We start from the raw sequence: 16,686 nt of genomic DNA, 5'->3' as shown, positions 1-16,686 counted from the left end.
CTGACTACTTTAATCAAATAACAAGCCTTTAGGCTTTTTGTGCAGCTTTCCTTCTGGGATATAATACTCCTCTGAATTTTGCCTCTGGCCCTCCAGCAACCCCACTCTCCCTCCAATAGGCTTTTACTTAGGAAGCTGAGCAGTGCCACCATATCACCAACACAGGTCTGAAATCTCCCACCGCATTAACTTGAAAATTTTACATCAGTGCACCATGAGGGGAAGTCTTTGCCTCCTACAACGGAACATGTTTTCTGAGCCCCTCACATTTTCTGAATTCGGTACTTTTACATACACTATCCCGTTTACAGTTTTTAATTCTCACAACAGCACTTTAAAACATAAACTGTCCTTGCCTTCTACCAGATGAGAAAACTGTAGTTCAACAGAGTGACAATAGCTAGTAAGTGACCCGTGGTTACAATACCTGGGGTATAATAAGCAACTGGACCAAAGTGGGGCTGATTATTACAAACTGCAGATTCCTTCTACCTCTCTAATTTAAACAGAATACAATTTTAGCAAGAATTATGCAAAAACACTGAGGCAAAACTCAACAATTCTAATGGATTAAAAATTAGTATCATAGAGCTAAAAGGGATTTTACCGATGAACTAGTCTAACCTCTTTCCAGACAGGGAAACTGAGGCAGAGGTATATTGATCACCTGAGGCCATATAGGTAGGTCAGAGGCAGAGCTATGATTCTGACCTAGACCAAATCCAATGACTTTCCCACTAGAATGCAATGCCAGTCCCAGAGCTTCCTCACTAACTTCAGACTTAGCCAGGGTAGCATGAATATTAATGATATTGACAAGATAGAGCCATAGGTCTGGAGTATAAGTATTTTACTAAACAGCTTTCTACCTCACCACTGCCCTGCTTGTAAAATTCATCCAGGCAGCTGCTATAATTTGTTTTGCGATCCCTTGAGGGGCTGTACGTCCTAAGTACAAATCAACAGCCTAGTCAGGTGCAAGATAGAGCCCCGAGTTTCCTACTAGGCTCTGCCTTCCACTTCCCTCCTACAGAGCTGGGTTAACACTTCACTTTTAAGAGGCCATTAATTAGTACTAGATTAAAAGTACAGCTACTTAAGCATTACTTGCCTTACCCACAGGAACACTGTAGGACTCCAGCCAAGTTTATCCTACTGACTGGAATAATGGAGTATCCCTCTGTGGACTATCTCAGGCTGGGATTGACCCTTACAATCATTCAGGTAGTGCCTATCCCCGGCCTTTGAGGAAGTCCAGGGCAATGTAATACTAGATTTCAAATAACTTAGGAAAAACAGAAATTTCTGAAAAAGGAGGCACATTAACATCATTTATCATTACTCTTTTCTTTTCTGGACACTTGGCATAGTGCCTGGACCACAGTAGGTACTCAACAAGTATTGAATGACTCATTTCTCTAAAACCATAAATTCTGTATAATTACTCAAAATGATAAAGGGAAGCCGGACTTAACCAACCTGTAAGTCATCTGTTTGCCTTCAGTTTCTCATATACCTTATTAAAGGGCTTACCTAAGAATACCTTTTTATCCGATGTAAGGGGGCTGTGTTAAGAAAACTAAGGTTGCCGGAGGCCTATTATCATTAGCAATCAAGTAAATAACAGCCAGTTAAATACCTGAGGATATATATATTCTATGTTAGGCACCACCCGAAGTGCTCACAGCAATTTATACAATAATAGAAATGTGAAATAGGGAGAGTGGTAATAAAAAGGAACAGGTGACCTAGGGGGAGGAAATCCTGGAGAAAAGTTCTGGTTGGCAAACAGGAACCAGTAAAATAGGAAAGAGGGAACGTATCATTTGGACGGCTTGGATAACCTCACACTACTCGTTTGAACAACTCAAGGAGAGAAGATAGTACTAGCTTACCACTTACTGAGTATGCGAGTATTTTCACATCTCCTATCTCACATCTTACACCCTTCCTTCAGAAGGGGAAAGGTGAAACGGCTGGCCCAGGGCCTCGTGGAAGACAAGCGATGCTATAGTTTAATGGTTCTTGGAAAGCGTTCTGTAGATTCACAGGAGTTTTGCAAGTGTGCGCAGGGTAGGTGAGGGGATAAAGGCATAAATAAGGCCCGTTCTGCAGGCCCCCAAACCTGCTTCAACCAGAGCAGCTGCTCTTTGATCTACTTTACATAATAGACTCGCACTTAAGACTTTATTCGAATCAGGGCACCGCTGCTTAAAAATAAAAAACAAACAACAAACAAAAATGGCTATAATTGAGGAAACTAGTTTGCTGGGGCTATACTATGTATGTAATGTAGTCAACACGGTGGATAATTGAAAACTGATTGCACTAAACACAGCCTAAAATACTCACATCGAAGAAACAAAAACATTCAGACTATACTTACGTCCCCTTTGGGCCAGCACATGGCTGCTATACTTTAGGACCAAGGCATGAGTGTGGCTCAACACTGGGTAGCCCTAAATGCTGAACACCAGTAATGATCGAACACGGGGCCTTCCAAAAGCATCAGCAGCTAGAGGGCTTCTGGCCCCTTTACGTCAAGCCAGCCCACGATACACGTTTCCGTGCTACAAACTCTGTGCCAAAAGCCTCGACCAATGTTCTTACCTTAGCAAGCCCCCCACTGACAGCAAAGACAGATCCCCGAACGCCAGGTGCTATCACAGATAAAGTGGCTCTAATAACTAGTGGAGTTATCTGTGATGCACTTTTAATTGGATCAATTTCCTTTCAATTATACAATCTTTTAAAATCGGATGCAATTTCATAATCAGAACATGGGGCTTTCTCCAGGTGAAAAGCGCAAGACAACCTAGTTTGACATCGCACCAATGATTTCCTTTCCTGTTCTTTGGCAGCTATTACAACAGAAGCCAAAAAAAAAAAAAACAAAAAAAAAAAAACAACAATCCCACCACCAAGAAACAAAACAACTTTGAGTAGCCCAGCTTAACAAATTTTGTTTCTTTAAAATGCAAGGTGATAGCTCTTTGGCTTGCCATCAGCCCTGCACCTAAAGTGCAAACTATGTTGCTTAGTAAAAATAAAGCCTGAGGATCCTTGTCACAAATTCCCTCACCCACGTCTGGTCTTTTTAAAAGGACAAGACTTCCTCCTTTTTTGAACTCTAATTACAAGGATAAAGCAAATGGTAGAGGCTCAATTCCTAACAGAGCGTTGGTGACTCTGTAGACCTTGGGGGCTGAGTCTGTACACGCGTGTGGGAGTAAGATTTGGATTTTTTTACATAATGGTGCCTTAGGCTGAGTTTTGACCGGGGTAGATCCTTAATGTTCTCAAAGAATGCAGTGTCAGATATGGAAGCAAAATAGCATGGTACAACTTATCCCTCTCATTTCCCAAATCCGTATTTAATGAAAAGACATGAACACCAGTGATGAAGAAACAGTTATCAATTATTTAATTCTTGATAGAGGAATGGAAATAAATCTCAAAACCAAATACTGTGCAGTCACTTGAGGAAAATACAGAATAAAGACCCAACAGTTTTGTCTAACGAAAATGAGATGTGTCCACCTCCCCACTTTGTTGACCCTGGCCTGTGTTGTACAATTCTGCAGTCAAATCTTAGCACAGGTCCGTGAAGAGAGGTAATATGAAAAATGATGAGCTCTAGAGACTATTCAGGAGTATTTACTGACTATATTAGCATTTGTGTTTGTTTATTCCCATCTTTCTGTGCTTTGAAATAATTCCATTCCCATCTTTCTGTGCTTTGAAATAATTCCAATCTATATGCTCCTGTAAAAGGCAAGCAACTTCCAGGCTAAAGTCTTCAATACCAACCAGCTAGGGGTCGATCTATTCTCTGTCACATCTGCAATCAGAGACCAATCCAAGATGGCACAAAACCCCCAGAACCAAGAGGTACTGCTTCCCAAAAGGACTGTATATCTCCCTTGGTGGTACTAAATGAGTGAGCTTTCAGTCTGATAAAGGTGAAGAGACCTGAGACATCATGCCAGGGGGATATGATGTCTGAAATGAAAGGTGGAGCAGATCCCACTGGAGCATGCACACTAAATGCAACAGAATTGAAGAGAAAGTGTCACATATGAAGTGCATTACATTAAGAGGGAAATATGGGACCAGGGTTATCAAAGCCAAAAGAGGGAAATCAACAAGGATTCAGTACAAGGGCAAATTTCAAATACAGGGGGCAAAAGGCTCTCTACTGAAGCCTCAAAGTGCCTAAGTTCTAATCAAACTTGAACTAACCCCATATCAGATGTCCTATTTGGGGCAATGCCAACTGTTAAAGCTCTAAATTTAGGAGGGAAATAATGCAAAAGAACAAAACAAAACAAAACCCCACTAAAAGACAGCTTCTAAAATTCTAGGACTAGCCAGGTGGCATAAAGACATAGGCCAAGTGCACTCTACAATATCACCAGTAACCAAGGAATAAGGGAGGAAGGTGGCTGGGAGCAGAAGAAATAACCAGTTATCTCTTACCCCTAAGGGGTAGAGTATCTTCTCAGATGGTAGCTGTAAATCTTGATGCAGTGATCCCAACAGTCCAAGACCAATAGCTGCCCTTTAGGAGTGAGGGCGATGCCCACTGGACACGTGAGCCCCTCTCGAATAAGGACACTATAGCCGCCCCCCTTAGGAAAGTGGAGAATTTCCTTTCGACTACTATCAGCCACAATGAGGTCACCACGAGCATCCACACACATGCCAGCAATGCAGCGGAAATCCTCATTCTCTGAGAAAAAGTGGCTAATCTGGCGACCCAGCTGCCCATCGGGGCCCACAGAGCCAATGGAGAAGCCACCCTCCAGGTGGTGCTCATTCTGCCGATTCTCCAGATTGAGGCCCAAGCCTTGCGTGAAGTAGACAGTGCCCTCAGCATCGCAGGTGACAAACTTGGGCCGCACGGCACTACAGAGGCAGCTGTATTTGACCACCCCTGCTCCTCGGTCAACAGTGAAGCACCAGAGCTTTCCACCTTCCACATCAGTTACCACAAATTGGCCGGACGGAAGGGCTGTGATGCCCCAGGGTTTGCTCAGCTGGCTCCTGTGACAGGCCACGCAGTGACCGTCCAAGGTGTATACCTTGAGGGAGTTGTCATAGCTGTCAGTCACACCAATGAGCCCATGGCAGTTCATGGCCACTGAGAGAGGAGTAAGATTGGGCAGATCAGCCCCAAGGAAGCTCAGCACAAAGCTATCAATGCCACTGGGGCTGCGGCGGATCTCCTTCAAAAAGCCCTTCCGAGTAAAGACTTGTATACGGCAGTTGCCTCGGTCAGCAACCAGCACCTCGCCTTGACTGGTCACGTAGAGACTGACGGGAAGGTTGAACATGCCTGGAGTGCTGCCTTTGGCCCCCATCTTCTTGAGAAAGAGGCACTGCTGGATACTGGCGGCGGTCTCGGAACCCCGCTGCTTAGCAGGTGAGGCCCGAGGGCTGGCGACCACTTCCTCGGGGCTCATGTCCATCTCTCTGAATGTAACGGAGGTGGAGGCGGCAGAGGCTGCAGCCTCCATGGCCCAGGAATCTTCCATGTTGACTGTCCGGGGCTTTTTAACAGCCTGCCCGATCTGGAGGGGGCCAACATGGCCGACCTTAAGAAGCTCCACATCCTGTAGGGTTAGCTCCCGGGGCAGGCTGGCCGTGAGCTCGGGCTCCTCCTCATCAGCTGTCTCCTCCAGTAGTGCCACATCTGCCTGCTTGATCTTGGCCAGGAAGTAGTCACAGCGAGACACAGCCTGCACCTCTGCAATGTTAAGCAGGTAACTCTGCTCCTCTACCACCTGACTGTTGGACTTCTCAACCTCAGCCAAAGAGCCCGTGAAGAACTTACGAGAGCGAGCCAGCTCTTCCTGGACCCTGCGTTCCTCGTGCCCATACTCCTGGAGAACCGCTTTATACCGTGCTTGAAGGTCCTTGGATACGCCTTCCAGGGCCACCTTCCGGCGCTGCAGCTCCCCCATAAGCTCCCGCAGACGGGCCAACTTCTCTCCAAAGTCCTGCCGCCGCTCCTCAGCTGCCTCTTTGACAGGAAGTGTACAGTGGCCGGGGGGCTGGTGGTCCGCCTCCCGGCACGGCTCGCACAACACCACACTGCAGCTCCGGCAGAACTGCCTGGGCAGGCGCCGCCCACACGACCGGCACATGAGCAGCCCCACAGCCTCACTGAGCCCAGCTGTGTCAATGATCTTCAGCACTGTCAGGTTGTCCGTGAGCTGGGTGAGGCTGGTTATGCGGGTAATCTTGCTGCAAAAGGGACAGCGGACCCCATTGATGCTACTGGCCAGGAGCTTCTCCAGGCACTGGCGGCAGATGGTGTGGCCACAGTGCAGGAGCTTGGGCCGCAGCTGCTCCTCTGTGAAGGACTCCATGCAGATGGGGCATTCCAGCACTTCCCGGAGGGCATCCAGGTTCAGGTGAGAAGCCGCAGCTGCTGCAGTAGCCATTGCGCTTCCCTTGAGGGGCCTGCTAACACAGCCCAGAACCGAACAGCTTGGTATTCATGCTCCAGAGGGTCAAATCCTGCTAATGAGAATAAGAAGCCATTATTCCACTGCCTGTATGAGCTCATTCACTCAAGAAACATGTAGAGAATAGCTACCATCATTTGTTCAGCTGCTAACTTATTTAACAAATATTTATTGAAGTCAACTCTGTTAGGTGATGGTGATACACAAGGAAGTAAAGCAGACAAAGCAATGCACAGTGGGTAAGATATCAGGGTATGGAGTCTCTACTTAGTTGTGTGACCTTAAGGAAGTAACCTAAACTTTCCGAAGCTCAGTTTCCCATCACCCATCTATAAAACGAAGTAATAATGGTATCTACTTTATCTAGTTTTGGAAGGGTTCAACAGCATGATGAATATGATGCACCTAGTACAGCCCACGGCAAACAGTATGCTTGATAAACGTTAGTGATTAGGGACGTCTACGACTCAATTTATATTAGGAGAAAAGCATAAGAAAATTATATACAGGAAAGGATTATCCACAAAGTGCTGTGGGGGCACAGTGGCTAGAGTAACAGTTCCTACAGGAACTGGGGAGGGCTCCCCAGAAGCAGTGACACTTCTGAGATATGTCTGGAAAGAAACATGGCCTTGAGGGATAAAGCCATTTTAAACAAAGGAAACTATGTGACCAAAAGCATCCAACCTAAGACTAGGTACCATGTACTTTACTAAGTTACCAGGACACAAATTCTGCCCTTGAGATCTCAAGCTTGAGTAAAGGAGACAAGACATGGTAAATAATAGCCAAGGCAGAAAACAGTATCATAAATAAGATACAAACTCAATTTGATGGAGGCTAAAAGGCATTCGCTCTAATTCAACAAGAAACAGAATGGCACTGGATAGGGTCCTGGCTATGTGGAGATGAGGGAGAGGGAGCACCAGACAAGGACAGTCTTAACAAAGGTTAGGAAGCAAGGGAAAGAGCAAGAGCTTCAGGGTATTAGAAAGAGAACAGAGAACATGTAGCTTCTATAGGTTTGTTTCCATCTGTAAAATGAAATAATACTGGCTTCACAAGGTCAGTGCAAGGATTAAATGAGAAAGTATAGGTAGTGTGTAAACTTCTCGCCAAAAAAGTCTTAGATAAATTTTAGTTCTCTTTTCTCTCATTCTTAGGTTAAAATTGTGGGAGAATATAGGGAGATCAGAGTAACTGGTTTGATTATGCGAATGATTATAATTAAGTCTTCAGAGCCAAAATGAGACCTTCAGATTTCATTTTGATGGGCACCATGAAACAACACATGTTTTGAAGCATGGAAGTGATATGATCAAAGCTTGAATGGAGTAGGTGAAAAGGCTGAGAAACTAGTTTGGAAAACTGCTGCAAAACTGCCTGGGGGAGGTAATAGGGAGCTGAACTAGGGAGCAGGTGGTGGAAATGGAAAGATGCATTTGAGCAATATTAGAAGTACAATCACCAAGATGAGTGGATTAAAGCGGGGGAAGTGATACAGCTAGGAAAGCCAGAGACTCAAGCCCAGTGATTTAAAAAACAGTACTGCCTTATCAAGACAGTTTATTTTTGGCCTGGAACACCCCCTACTTCACAAAGTACAAGCCATAAATACTCCCACCCACCTTGATCCACATATGCTCACGAAATAGAACAGCGATCTCAGTGCTCTGCAGACTTATGTCATTGTCAATTTATACCCCAAATTAGAATGAATAGATCTAGCAAGGTGAGGCACAGGGATACATTGTAGCCCTTCTTAAATGCAAATGGTACAGCTGTATCCTTGCTGTATCAGTCTCCTGATATCAAGGAGCAGAGGAGGGCAAGTTAGCCTGGTTTAAGGATAATGCAGCAAGGTGAGAAAAGCTTTGTAAATGTTATGAACTCTTTCTCCATGCATACAGAGGGGGAGTCTATGCAGAGATTCATATTCCAGAATTTCCCCATATTTAGCTTTCCATGGTGACCTGACAAATACTCAGTAACAGACACACATAATTTATCCAAAGTCAACCCCACCTCTCTGAAATCTCACTTCTCTTCTACCAGAAGGGAAACAGTATCCACCTAGTGTCTTCCACGTGCTAGATACCACACTAGATGCTTCATATACTTAATCTCATTTAATCCTCATAATGGCCCTATAAAGTAGGTACTATTTTTATTATTTTATAATGAGGAAACTTAGGCTCAGAAAAGCTGGCTCAAGGTCACAAAAAGCTCAAACATGCTGAATCCCTGCAGTACAGATACCTTTAACTTTGTTTAACCCATAATTACTTCAAGTTTTAGGGTTTTTCCCCACTGTCATGTAACACTTGTTCACAAGTGTTCTCTAGACCATACTTTGGGAGATGCTGCCTTTGTAGAATATAATTTTCTCCACAAATAAGAACAATACTATTGTTAGGAGATTTAGCTCCAGTGGAGTCAGTTGGCTGTACGGATTTATTAGCTGGGTGACCCACTCTCACACACCAGCCTTGTAACCCATTAGGACTCAAATCCATGTCTCAACAAAATAACACACTATCACGTATCATGAACCTCTAAGGTCTCATGTGAATATGTGAAACTTACTACTGAATTCTTAAATGCCATAGGTCTGGACACAGTAGTATGGAAATACTGATAGAAACCTCAACTCAGAATCCATGCAAACTTTAGTTCTAAACCAATAGCTTCAGCTCCTCCTTCCATCATCTGGCACAACATACTGAGGGCAACATTTGGTGTTTAGATCCAGAGCGTGCTACCTTACAATGCAAGGGACATCTGTTCTTCCCAAAGCTGGCACTGCAGATCAGCTAATTAAACAAGTCTGCCAACTTGTAAAAATACTAGCAAATTCTTTCCCCAGCTTTCTGGAATATCACACCACCTCCTTCAATTAAAAAGCTTCTTGCCTCCTGATCTAAGCTATCCACTTTAAAAAATGAATTTACTATGCCCACATCCATATTCCAAATTATCTCAGCTCTCTGCAGCTTCACTAGGCTCCCTAAGACAGAAGAGATTGTCAAGGATTCCTACTCTAAAGCTGGCATGCTCTGCCAGGAAAACATGAGTTCTCACCATTAAAGCATCAGATATATAGCCTCAGACTTGGAAAAAGCTTGAACTATGCCTCCCATGTCTACGACCTACAAACACTGCCTTCAGCAGGATCCTAGCCTGATATAGAGCCATGTGACAGGCAGATACATTCCCTCTCCTCAAGAAACATGCATCTAGCCATTACTGTTAATACTGACAATGATGATTCAGATGGAAAGTCAACTGGAACTCAGTTTCCCTGAAAGCACTAGGAGGGGTGACAGGAATTGTCTTACCATAGCAAGTCTCTATGTTAGCGGCCCATTTTCTGTCAGCTATAAAATCTAAAACCAGTCAGAATGAATCCCCAACATGTTATAATAATCTTGTCTGCCTTCATGATACCTTAAACATGTTTCCTGTTGCATACTTTGTACTTTCAATTCTTGACCCCTCACCTCACTACTCTGATCTCATGATTAATACCGCACATCATCTACTAATACTGGCCCAGCTCTTCAGCTCCAGATAAGAATCTACCCCTAGAGCTGTGCTTGCTTCAGCTGCCCTAAAACTCAGGAAAATTCTATAGTCATACTCTAACCTGATCTAGCCGCTTCTGGCACCACCATGCTTTCCCCAGTCCACAATTTAAATAACCAGAATAGCAGAAAAAAAAAAAACAAAAAACAAAAACACATGAACCCTGAAGTCAGGCAGAACTGGGATTAAATCAGCACTGCAGTTTACAAGTTGTGGGACAGTAGGCAAGTTATTCAACCTCACTAAACCTGTCTTCTTACTTTATAAAAAGTAAAAAACTAGGGATAATGCTTATCAATGCCTAGTCTGGAAAATGGCAGGTGTGAAATGAAAAACTGTTATTTATCATATTTTAGTAACAATCAGCAACAGTATTAACAATAACAACTAGTACTAGTTTACAAACTACATTTTCAAAGGGATGAAGAATGTTTCTTGTCATGGCAGATAAAAGCACATGAAGATTAATAAAGGCATGACCGGCTTTGAAAGAATTTGATTGCGGACACTAGGTATCTATGCTAGAAAATGATGGGCAAATGAATTCACAACTTCTTTTGCCCAGAAAATAAGCTCCTTCTAAGAGGGACTAAATATGGAATGCTAGAATTAGCAGTGATCTCAAAAAGTAAAATAGATGAGTAAATGGAGATCAGGAGAGAGAGATCAAGAACTCATTAATCATATGACAGAATTAGGACTAAAAGACAGGTCACTGGGGGTGACCAGTATTATATAGATTAAGAAAGTGGGTTCAGGAATCAGGCTTTCTGGATTTCAATCCTGGCTCTACTGCTTACTGTGGAGACTCGGACAAGTTAACTAACCTCTCTAGTTCTCAGTTTATCTAAAAGAAGGGCTTTAAAATAGTATCTTCCTCACAAGGTTACTATAAAGATTAAATGGGATTATGTGTATAACACACTTAGTACAGCACCGAGAGGCATACAATTAACTGTGCAGTATATAATAGTCTAGCGGCAGCTGTTACCCAGCCAATGAGAAGAAATAGGCACTTTTCAACAGGCATACTGTACCCAAGATATCAGATATGTAAACTTCAAAAATAAAAATTCTGAGCCTTCACTAGAGAGTTTTACCTGATCTCAGAATCTAAAGATTAGAGATGACCAAAGGTCATACCTTTGTCAGCCTCTTGAGGGCTTAGGCCATCAGCAGAACTGAAGAACTTTAAGCAATTAGTTAAACGAATCTTTACTGACCACATACTACAAGTCCAGTCCCATAAAAACACTAGGGATATAATTATGAACAAAAACCAAACATGAACGGAGCTCTTTAAAAACTAGGAAAATATGTAAAAGAGTACTACATTTTCTTTCACAAGACATAAGGTCCATCCTGTGACTGTACACTCCTCTGGTTTGACTGAGGTTTTGCAAGGCTTATCACATTCCCTTTCTAAACTGTATTTAATCCTCTTGCATTTGAACGGAATGCTGATCAAATGCATAACCATCTCCAGGTTCCCAATGGTCACTCTCTGGGAGTGGCTAGCAGGAGGGATTTTAACAAAGTCTGAGAGGCCCCCATTTGACACTCACCTAGTCCTGTGTGCGGAAGAGGGTTTGGAGTTTAATTTTACTCAGGGCATTTAAGGTTATCTGCAAACAGCTAAGAAAAATTCAACAAGTAGGAGCTTATAGGGAAACACAGGCATAACCTAACAGAGCTGTACCGGGTCTGAGACGAATAAAACAATCCAGAAGGAACTGTTTGTGGAAAAGGAAACCTGAGCTACAGTATGTCACGGACAGGTTAAATCAGTAATAGAGTTTGCTGGAAAGACACTTGTAGGTTCTCCTTCTTCTAAAACTACAGAAGCTGGAAAGGCTCCCTTGCATCTTCCACAAACATTTGGGTAATATCAATGCTGCCAATGTGACTCAAAGAATCTAGGATAAGGGAAAGACCAACAGTCCTTTCTCAGAGGACCTCCAACTCATCTCCACCCACCCACCTCTCTTCCAGTTCTTTTATCTACATACAACACATGTTCACTTAATCATGAGCTTTTGATGAAAGGATCAGGAAGCAGATCCTGGGAAAGGTACAAGGGGGAATGGGAATTTGGGAGAGACTGGTGGGGGCTGCTTAGGGTCACTGAAACTTGGCAAAGTGACACTCAGTTCCCTTCTGGCAATGCCTTCCTCTTATAATTGCTACCACCTCTCATAAAACTACCATTTATTGAATGTCAGGCACCTTTTATTACATTATCTCCTATCGTCATAATAACTATGTGAAATATGTGTTATTCCCCTTTATAAATAAGGAAACCAAGGTTCAGAGAACAGCAACCTAAGGTCTCAGAGCTGGTAGGTAGTAGAAGTGAGGTTCAAATCCAGGTGTCAAATCCCAGCCATAAAACCACACTGACTCAAAAAATGTTACCGTTCCATAGCTGATGAGGCTGCTATTAGCTCTAGGCAGTTTGGCCAAGAGGTCGGTAAAGGCATTGTTTGTTATACCAAAAGGAAAAAAAATGGAGTGTCACAGAGGCAGCACATCATTGTGCATGCAGGGACAGTCATCTACTTAAAGTGCTTTGCAAACTTGACTACCAAACTCTGTAGACATAGGTGTATGGGCTTTAGTGTTGAAAAAGCCTAATAAAACTAGTATAATATTACCTAGGAGTCAGATATAACTGGGCTCACATCCCCACTTTGCCCCTTGCTATGTAGCCTTGAATAAAGCATTTAACCTATTTTCTCATCTGTAAGATACGGATGGAATAACATCGACATTGTTGGCAGGATCAACAGAGTTAATGTGCATCATAATAAATGGCTGTTATTCTTTTCAACAGATTCTTAATTTCAATAAACTGAGGCTAAGAAGTGTCTGTCCAAGGTCACCTAGTAAATTAGCAGCAGAGGAGGAATTCTGGACTTCAAGCCTCTGATGCCCAGGGTGACTGAATTGCCATTATATATTTTCCATAATGGTGTGTATGGCTGTCCCAGCTAAATCTCCTGCCTTCTGATGCAGTCCTATGTTTCTGAACTGGCTTCAGCAATGCTATAGCTAGTCCTGGAGCGGACAGAGCAAATCCTGTCCTACCCCAGGGGAAAGAAGCCCAAGAGATCATTTAGAAGCAGGAATTATCTTCCAGAGTATGGCCTCTACACCTACCCTTTAGTCTCTTGCACCTCATCCTGTCTAACCTCAAGCTCCTCCCCTTATCTACCCACTGGCCCAGGTCTAAGAGCAAATCAAGAACAAAGTCCAGGGCTACTCCCTACCTAATGAGATAGTTTTGTCCCCTTTAGGGATCAATTTGATATTCAGCAATACTCACTGGGCAATCATTTCATTAGAGGGGAATGGGCTGAGATAGTAAGACTAAGCAGACCCCAGCAAGGAAAAAGCAAAGAAAGAGGGAGGGAATGTACAGGGTTGGGTTACAGAGATCTGAATATGAGCCTAGCTCTGCCATTCTAGCTATGGAACCCTAAACAAGTCACTTCCTAAGACTTAGTTTCCCTTATGTGTAAACCTGGATATAGTAGAGCCTGCTTAGTAGTGCTGTGATGAAAACTGAGTAAGAAAGTAGATATAAAAATTAAAATTACTAACATGTGAGCGCTAACTGTGCACCAGACACTTAAGCACTCTGATTTACTTCACTGAATCTTCACAATAATCTATGATGTAGTCGTGTTATTAATTCAATTTTATAGAAGAAGAGCCAAGAACAGGGAGGCTAAGTTACTCATTCAAGATCACAAAGCCAAGAAGAGATAAAGGCAGGATTTGAATCCAGGATATCTGACTCCTGAGTAGAGTTCCTCAGCTTTGGAACTATTGACAGTTTGGGCCAGATAATTCTTTGTTGTGCGGGGGGGCTGTCCAGTGCACTGTACAATGTTTAAACAGTATCCTTGGTGTCCACCTACTAGAGGCCAGTAGTCTCCAATACTCCAACTGTGACAGCCGAAAATGTCTCCCGACATTGCCAAATGTCCCCTGGGGGACAACACCTCCCCAGTTAGGAATCATGTCTTTAGAACTTGGCACCGGACTACATACTCAACGTTCCCCTTTTTTTGTCTCTCTCCCAGCCCAAACACTTCACTCACAGAGCCACCGCCTCTTGAGTGGCCGGGCCATAATGGACCTTATATAGGATTAATTCAATCTACTTATGTAACTGATGAAGAAGACAAGGCCTGAGATCTTGTTCTACTCAGCCCCTGAAGGTCTCACATATTATCTGCTATCACAGCTTGCAGGGACAGGCAAAAGGATACTTAGGCAGATGACCTTGAATAGTTTCCTGCTTTATGCCTCTTTTAACCACTCTCTTCTCCTCCCAAGCCTACAACTTTCAGCAGGGAGAGGGGGCTGGGGCACGGCAGGGGGTGGGGGGGAAGGCGCTCAGAGTTAGTGGCAGTTCCATGGCTGCCTTGTGATAAGTGATCTTTGGTCAGTGAGGGGGGAGATTCTGCCCCGCACAGGGAAAGTCAGGCTCCTTCAGGAGTCCTGGTCTCTGAAGACGTTTTGTTGCTGAACCCCTGAACTCTGCTAAATTTCATACACTCAAATCCAGTCCATACATTATCTCTAGGTCCTTAGGACTCTAGTACTTCCTTTGCTTTCCATGCAGACTTCAGGAAAATTCCTTTAGCAGCCCAAGACACCAATCCATAAATCTATTCAGAGTCCTCTTATTCTACACCCCAGTCAGTACATCTCCATCCTACCCTTTAACCCTCCCTAAATTGTGTTCCCAACCGTTTTTACAATAGAGAATTCAGCCTTTCAGGCTCTACGTTGCACCGCTCACCAATTCTTCACTCATGTGCCCCAAATCCCTGGCATAGCACGTTTTACCTGTTTCCAAATCTCTGCAGCCTTCACCCCTGCATCCCAGCCTAGCACCCCAATGACACACCCCAGACCTGCCCTCCTTCAGTCTGAGCCCCCAACTCCTGCATTCCATCAGACACAGTGCCATCCTCAAACCTGGGTCCTTTCCCTTTTATCCACCCCATGTCATGGGTTGCCTTTGAACCAGAGCCAGGCCCTTTCTTGCTAACAAGACACCGCCTCCCACTGACTCCCCCAAGAACTCACCCCCTCAATCTTCCCCAGACACCATCTGGAAAATGCTTCCTCCTTAGCAATTAGAATATCCCCAGGCCCTGCTCTCTCATCTCAGGTTTTGCCCCCTCAAACGCCTCGTGGCCACAGATTCCCTCAAACCTCCTGAGATGCGGCACCCCAAGTCTCATCAGGGCCCCTCTATTCCTTCCTGTTTGCGAAATTCTGCACCCCCAGATGCCTCCAAGGCCTTCGGACGCCCTCCCACCGCCCAGATGCTGCACCCCTCTCTCCTCAGGGGCCCCACATTACCTCAGGCCTCCCGAGATGCTGCACCGCAGATTTTGTGGGAGCCCTTCTCTCCCCTCCCAGCGGAGCTGCATCTGCTCTGAGCTCCTCTGCCCCATCGAATCCCCCCCGAGCCTGTCCCTCGCAGCCCCACCCCCACCCCGGTCCTACCCCTTAGATCCGGTCCCCAGACCCTGCCAGTCGGGCGTGGGCCGCCCGCTGCACGCCAGCGCAGCCCCCCCGCTCCGCCACTCAGTCACGGCCCGAGACTACGGCCGGAGTCCCTCGTCCCGGGCCCTCCTTCCCGCCCCTTACCTGACCGCCCGCGGCTCCGACGCGTCCACCGCAGCCAGCCCACCCGCCCGCCGCCCTCTGCGCACGCGCCGCCGCGCGCCCCTTGGCAGGCGCTAATTCGCAGAGCCATCTGTCCGTCACTGCGCCCCGCCCCCGAGGCATGCTGGGGCTTGTAGTCGCGCGGGCCGTAGCATTCGCGGCCCAGCGGCCGAGTAGGGCCAGGCTGCCCCCTGGGAGCCTAGGGCCTTAGGAACGCGGCCGTCAGCTTTGTGTCCCCACTGTGCAGACTGGGAAACTGAGGCAAAAGCAGCCTGCCCGAGTTCCCTCAGCGAGTCAGGGGTCAAATCAAAACTCGCGTGTCTGACTGCAGATAACCGCTTCGCTGACCCTTCACGTCCAGGAGCGGGCCCCAGCGGAGCCTCGGCTCCTGGCAGAAGGGCCTCCCGGAAGCGCAGCTTGCCCCTATGAGGAGTGGCCAGGGAAAGAACAAAGCTCCCCCGGGGGCGGGCGTAGAGCCTGGACGCCCCTAGAAAAGCAGTTCCTCGGGCTCCAGGTTGCTCCCTGGGACGCACCTCTGCCTAGATGCGTGTTCGTGCGATGGACCCAGCCCCCCAGCGAGGCGTCTTTACCCTGCTCCTCTGGGAGGACGCAGCAGAGGTAAATAGGGGAACGCGCTCTGCACCTGCTGCCCCTGCAGAGGGAAGCTCCCTGGGAACCCAAACCCAAGGCAGCCCCCTGGGGCGCTCACGGTGCTACCAGGTGGGAGGCGGTCAGGGCTATGGCTGCTGAGCACCTGTGGCCCCTTACGTAGTTCCAGGCCAGGCCAAGTACCCGCTCCTTCAGGTGACCACGTGGTGGAGCGTAGGAGCAGGGCGGGGGTGAGGTCGCATGGGCCTGAACGGGAAATCCCACTTAGGTTTGTGACCCTGCACAATGAGAACACAACAGACAGAAACAAGAACAAAACTACCTTCTA

General features: G+C 45.7%; 2 protein-coding genes across 6 annotated transcripts in view; one reads left to right on the top strand and one right to left on the bottom strand.

Moving 5' to 3' along the window:
* Positions 1 to 16,686, top strand: part of ASTN2 (astrotactin 2) — a 904,520-nt gene that overhangs the window by 688,000 nt on the left and 199,834 nt on the right. The window lies entirely within an intron of this gene.
* Positions 3,402 to 15,801, bottom strand: TRIM32 (tripartite motif containing 32). Of its 3 annotated transcripts, none has more exons than XM_028107900.1 (2): positions 15,732 to 15,801; positions 3,402 to 6,525 (listed from the first exon to the last, which is right to left on the bottom strand). In XM_028107900.1, exon 2 carries the CDS (start codon positions 6,447 to 6,449, stop codon positions 4,482 to 4,484), a length of 1,968 nt encoding a protein of 655 aa, XP_027963701.1. In that variant the 5' UTR covers positions 6,450 to 6,525; positions 15,732 to 15,801; the 3' UTR covers positions 3,402 to 4,481. The 3 variants fall into 3 exon arrangements, with proteins under 3 accessions (XP_027963701.1, XP_027963702.1, XP_027963703.1); XM_028107901.2 differs by having other exon boundaries at positions 3,402 to 6,528; positions 15,732 to 15,772; XM_028107902.2 differs by lacking the exon at positions 15,732 to 15,801 and adding an exon at positions 15,441 to 15,525.

This window comes from Eumetopias jubatus, unplaced genomic scaffold, assembly GCF_037043125.1.
Source record: "Eumetopias jubatus isolate StellerSeaLion01/CBP00866 unplaced genomic scaffold, mEumJub1_p1.0 scaffold_15, whole genome shotgun sequence".
NCBI lineage: Eukaryota > Metazoa > Chordata > Mammalia > Carnivora > Otariidae > Eumetopias > Eumetopias jubatus.
The sequence above is the reverse complement of the archived record's forward strand: the minus strand, read 5'-3'. Positions and strand labels throughout refer to the sequence as shown.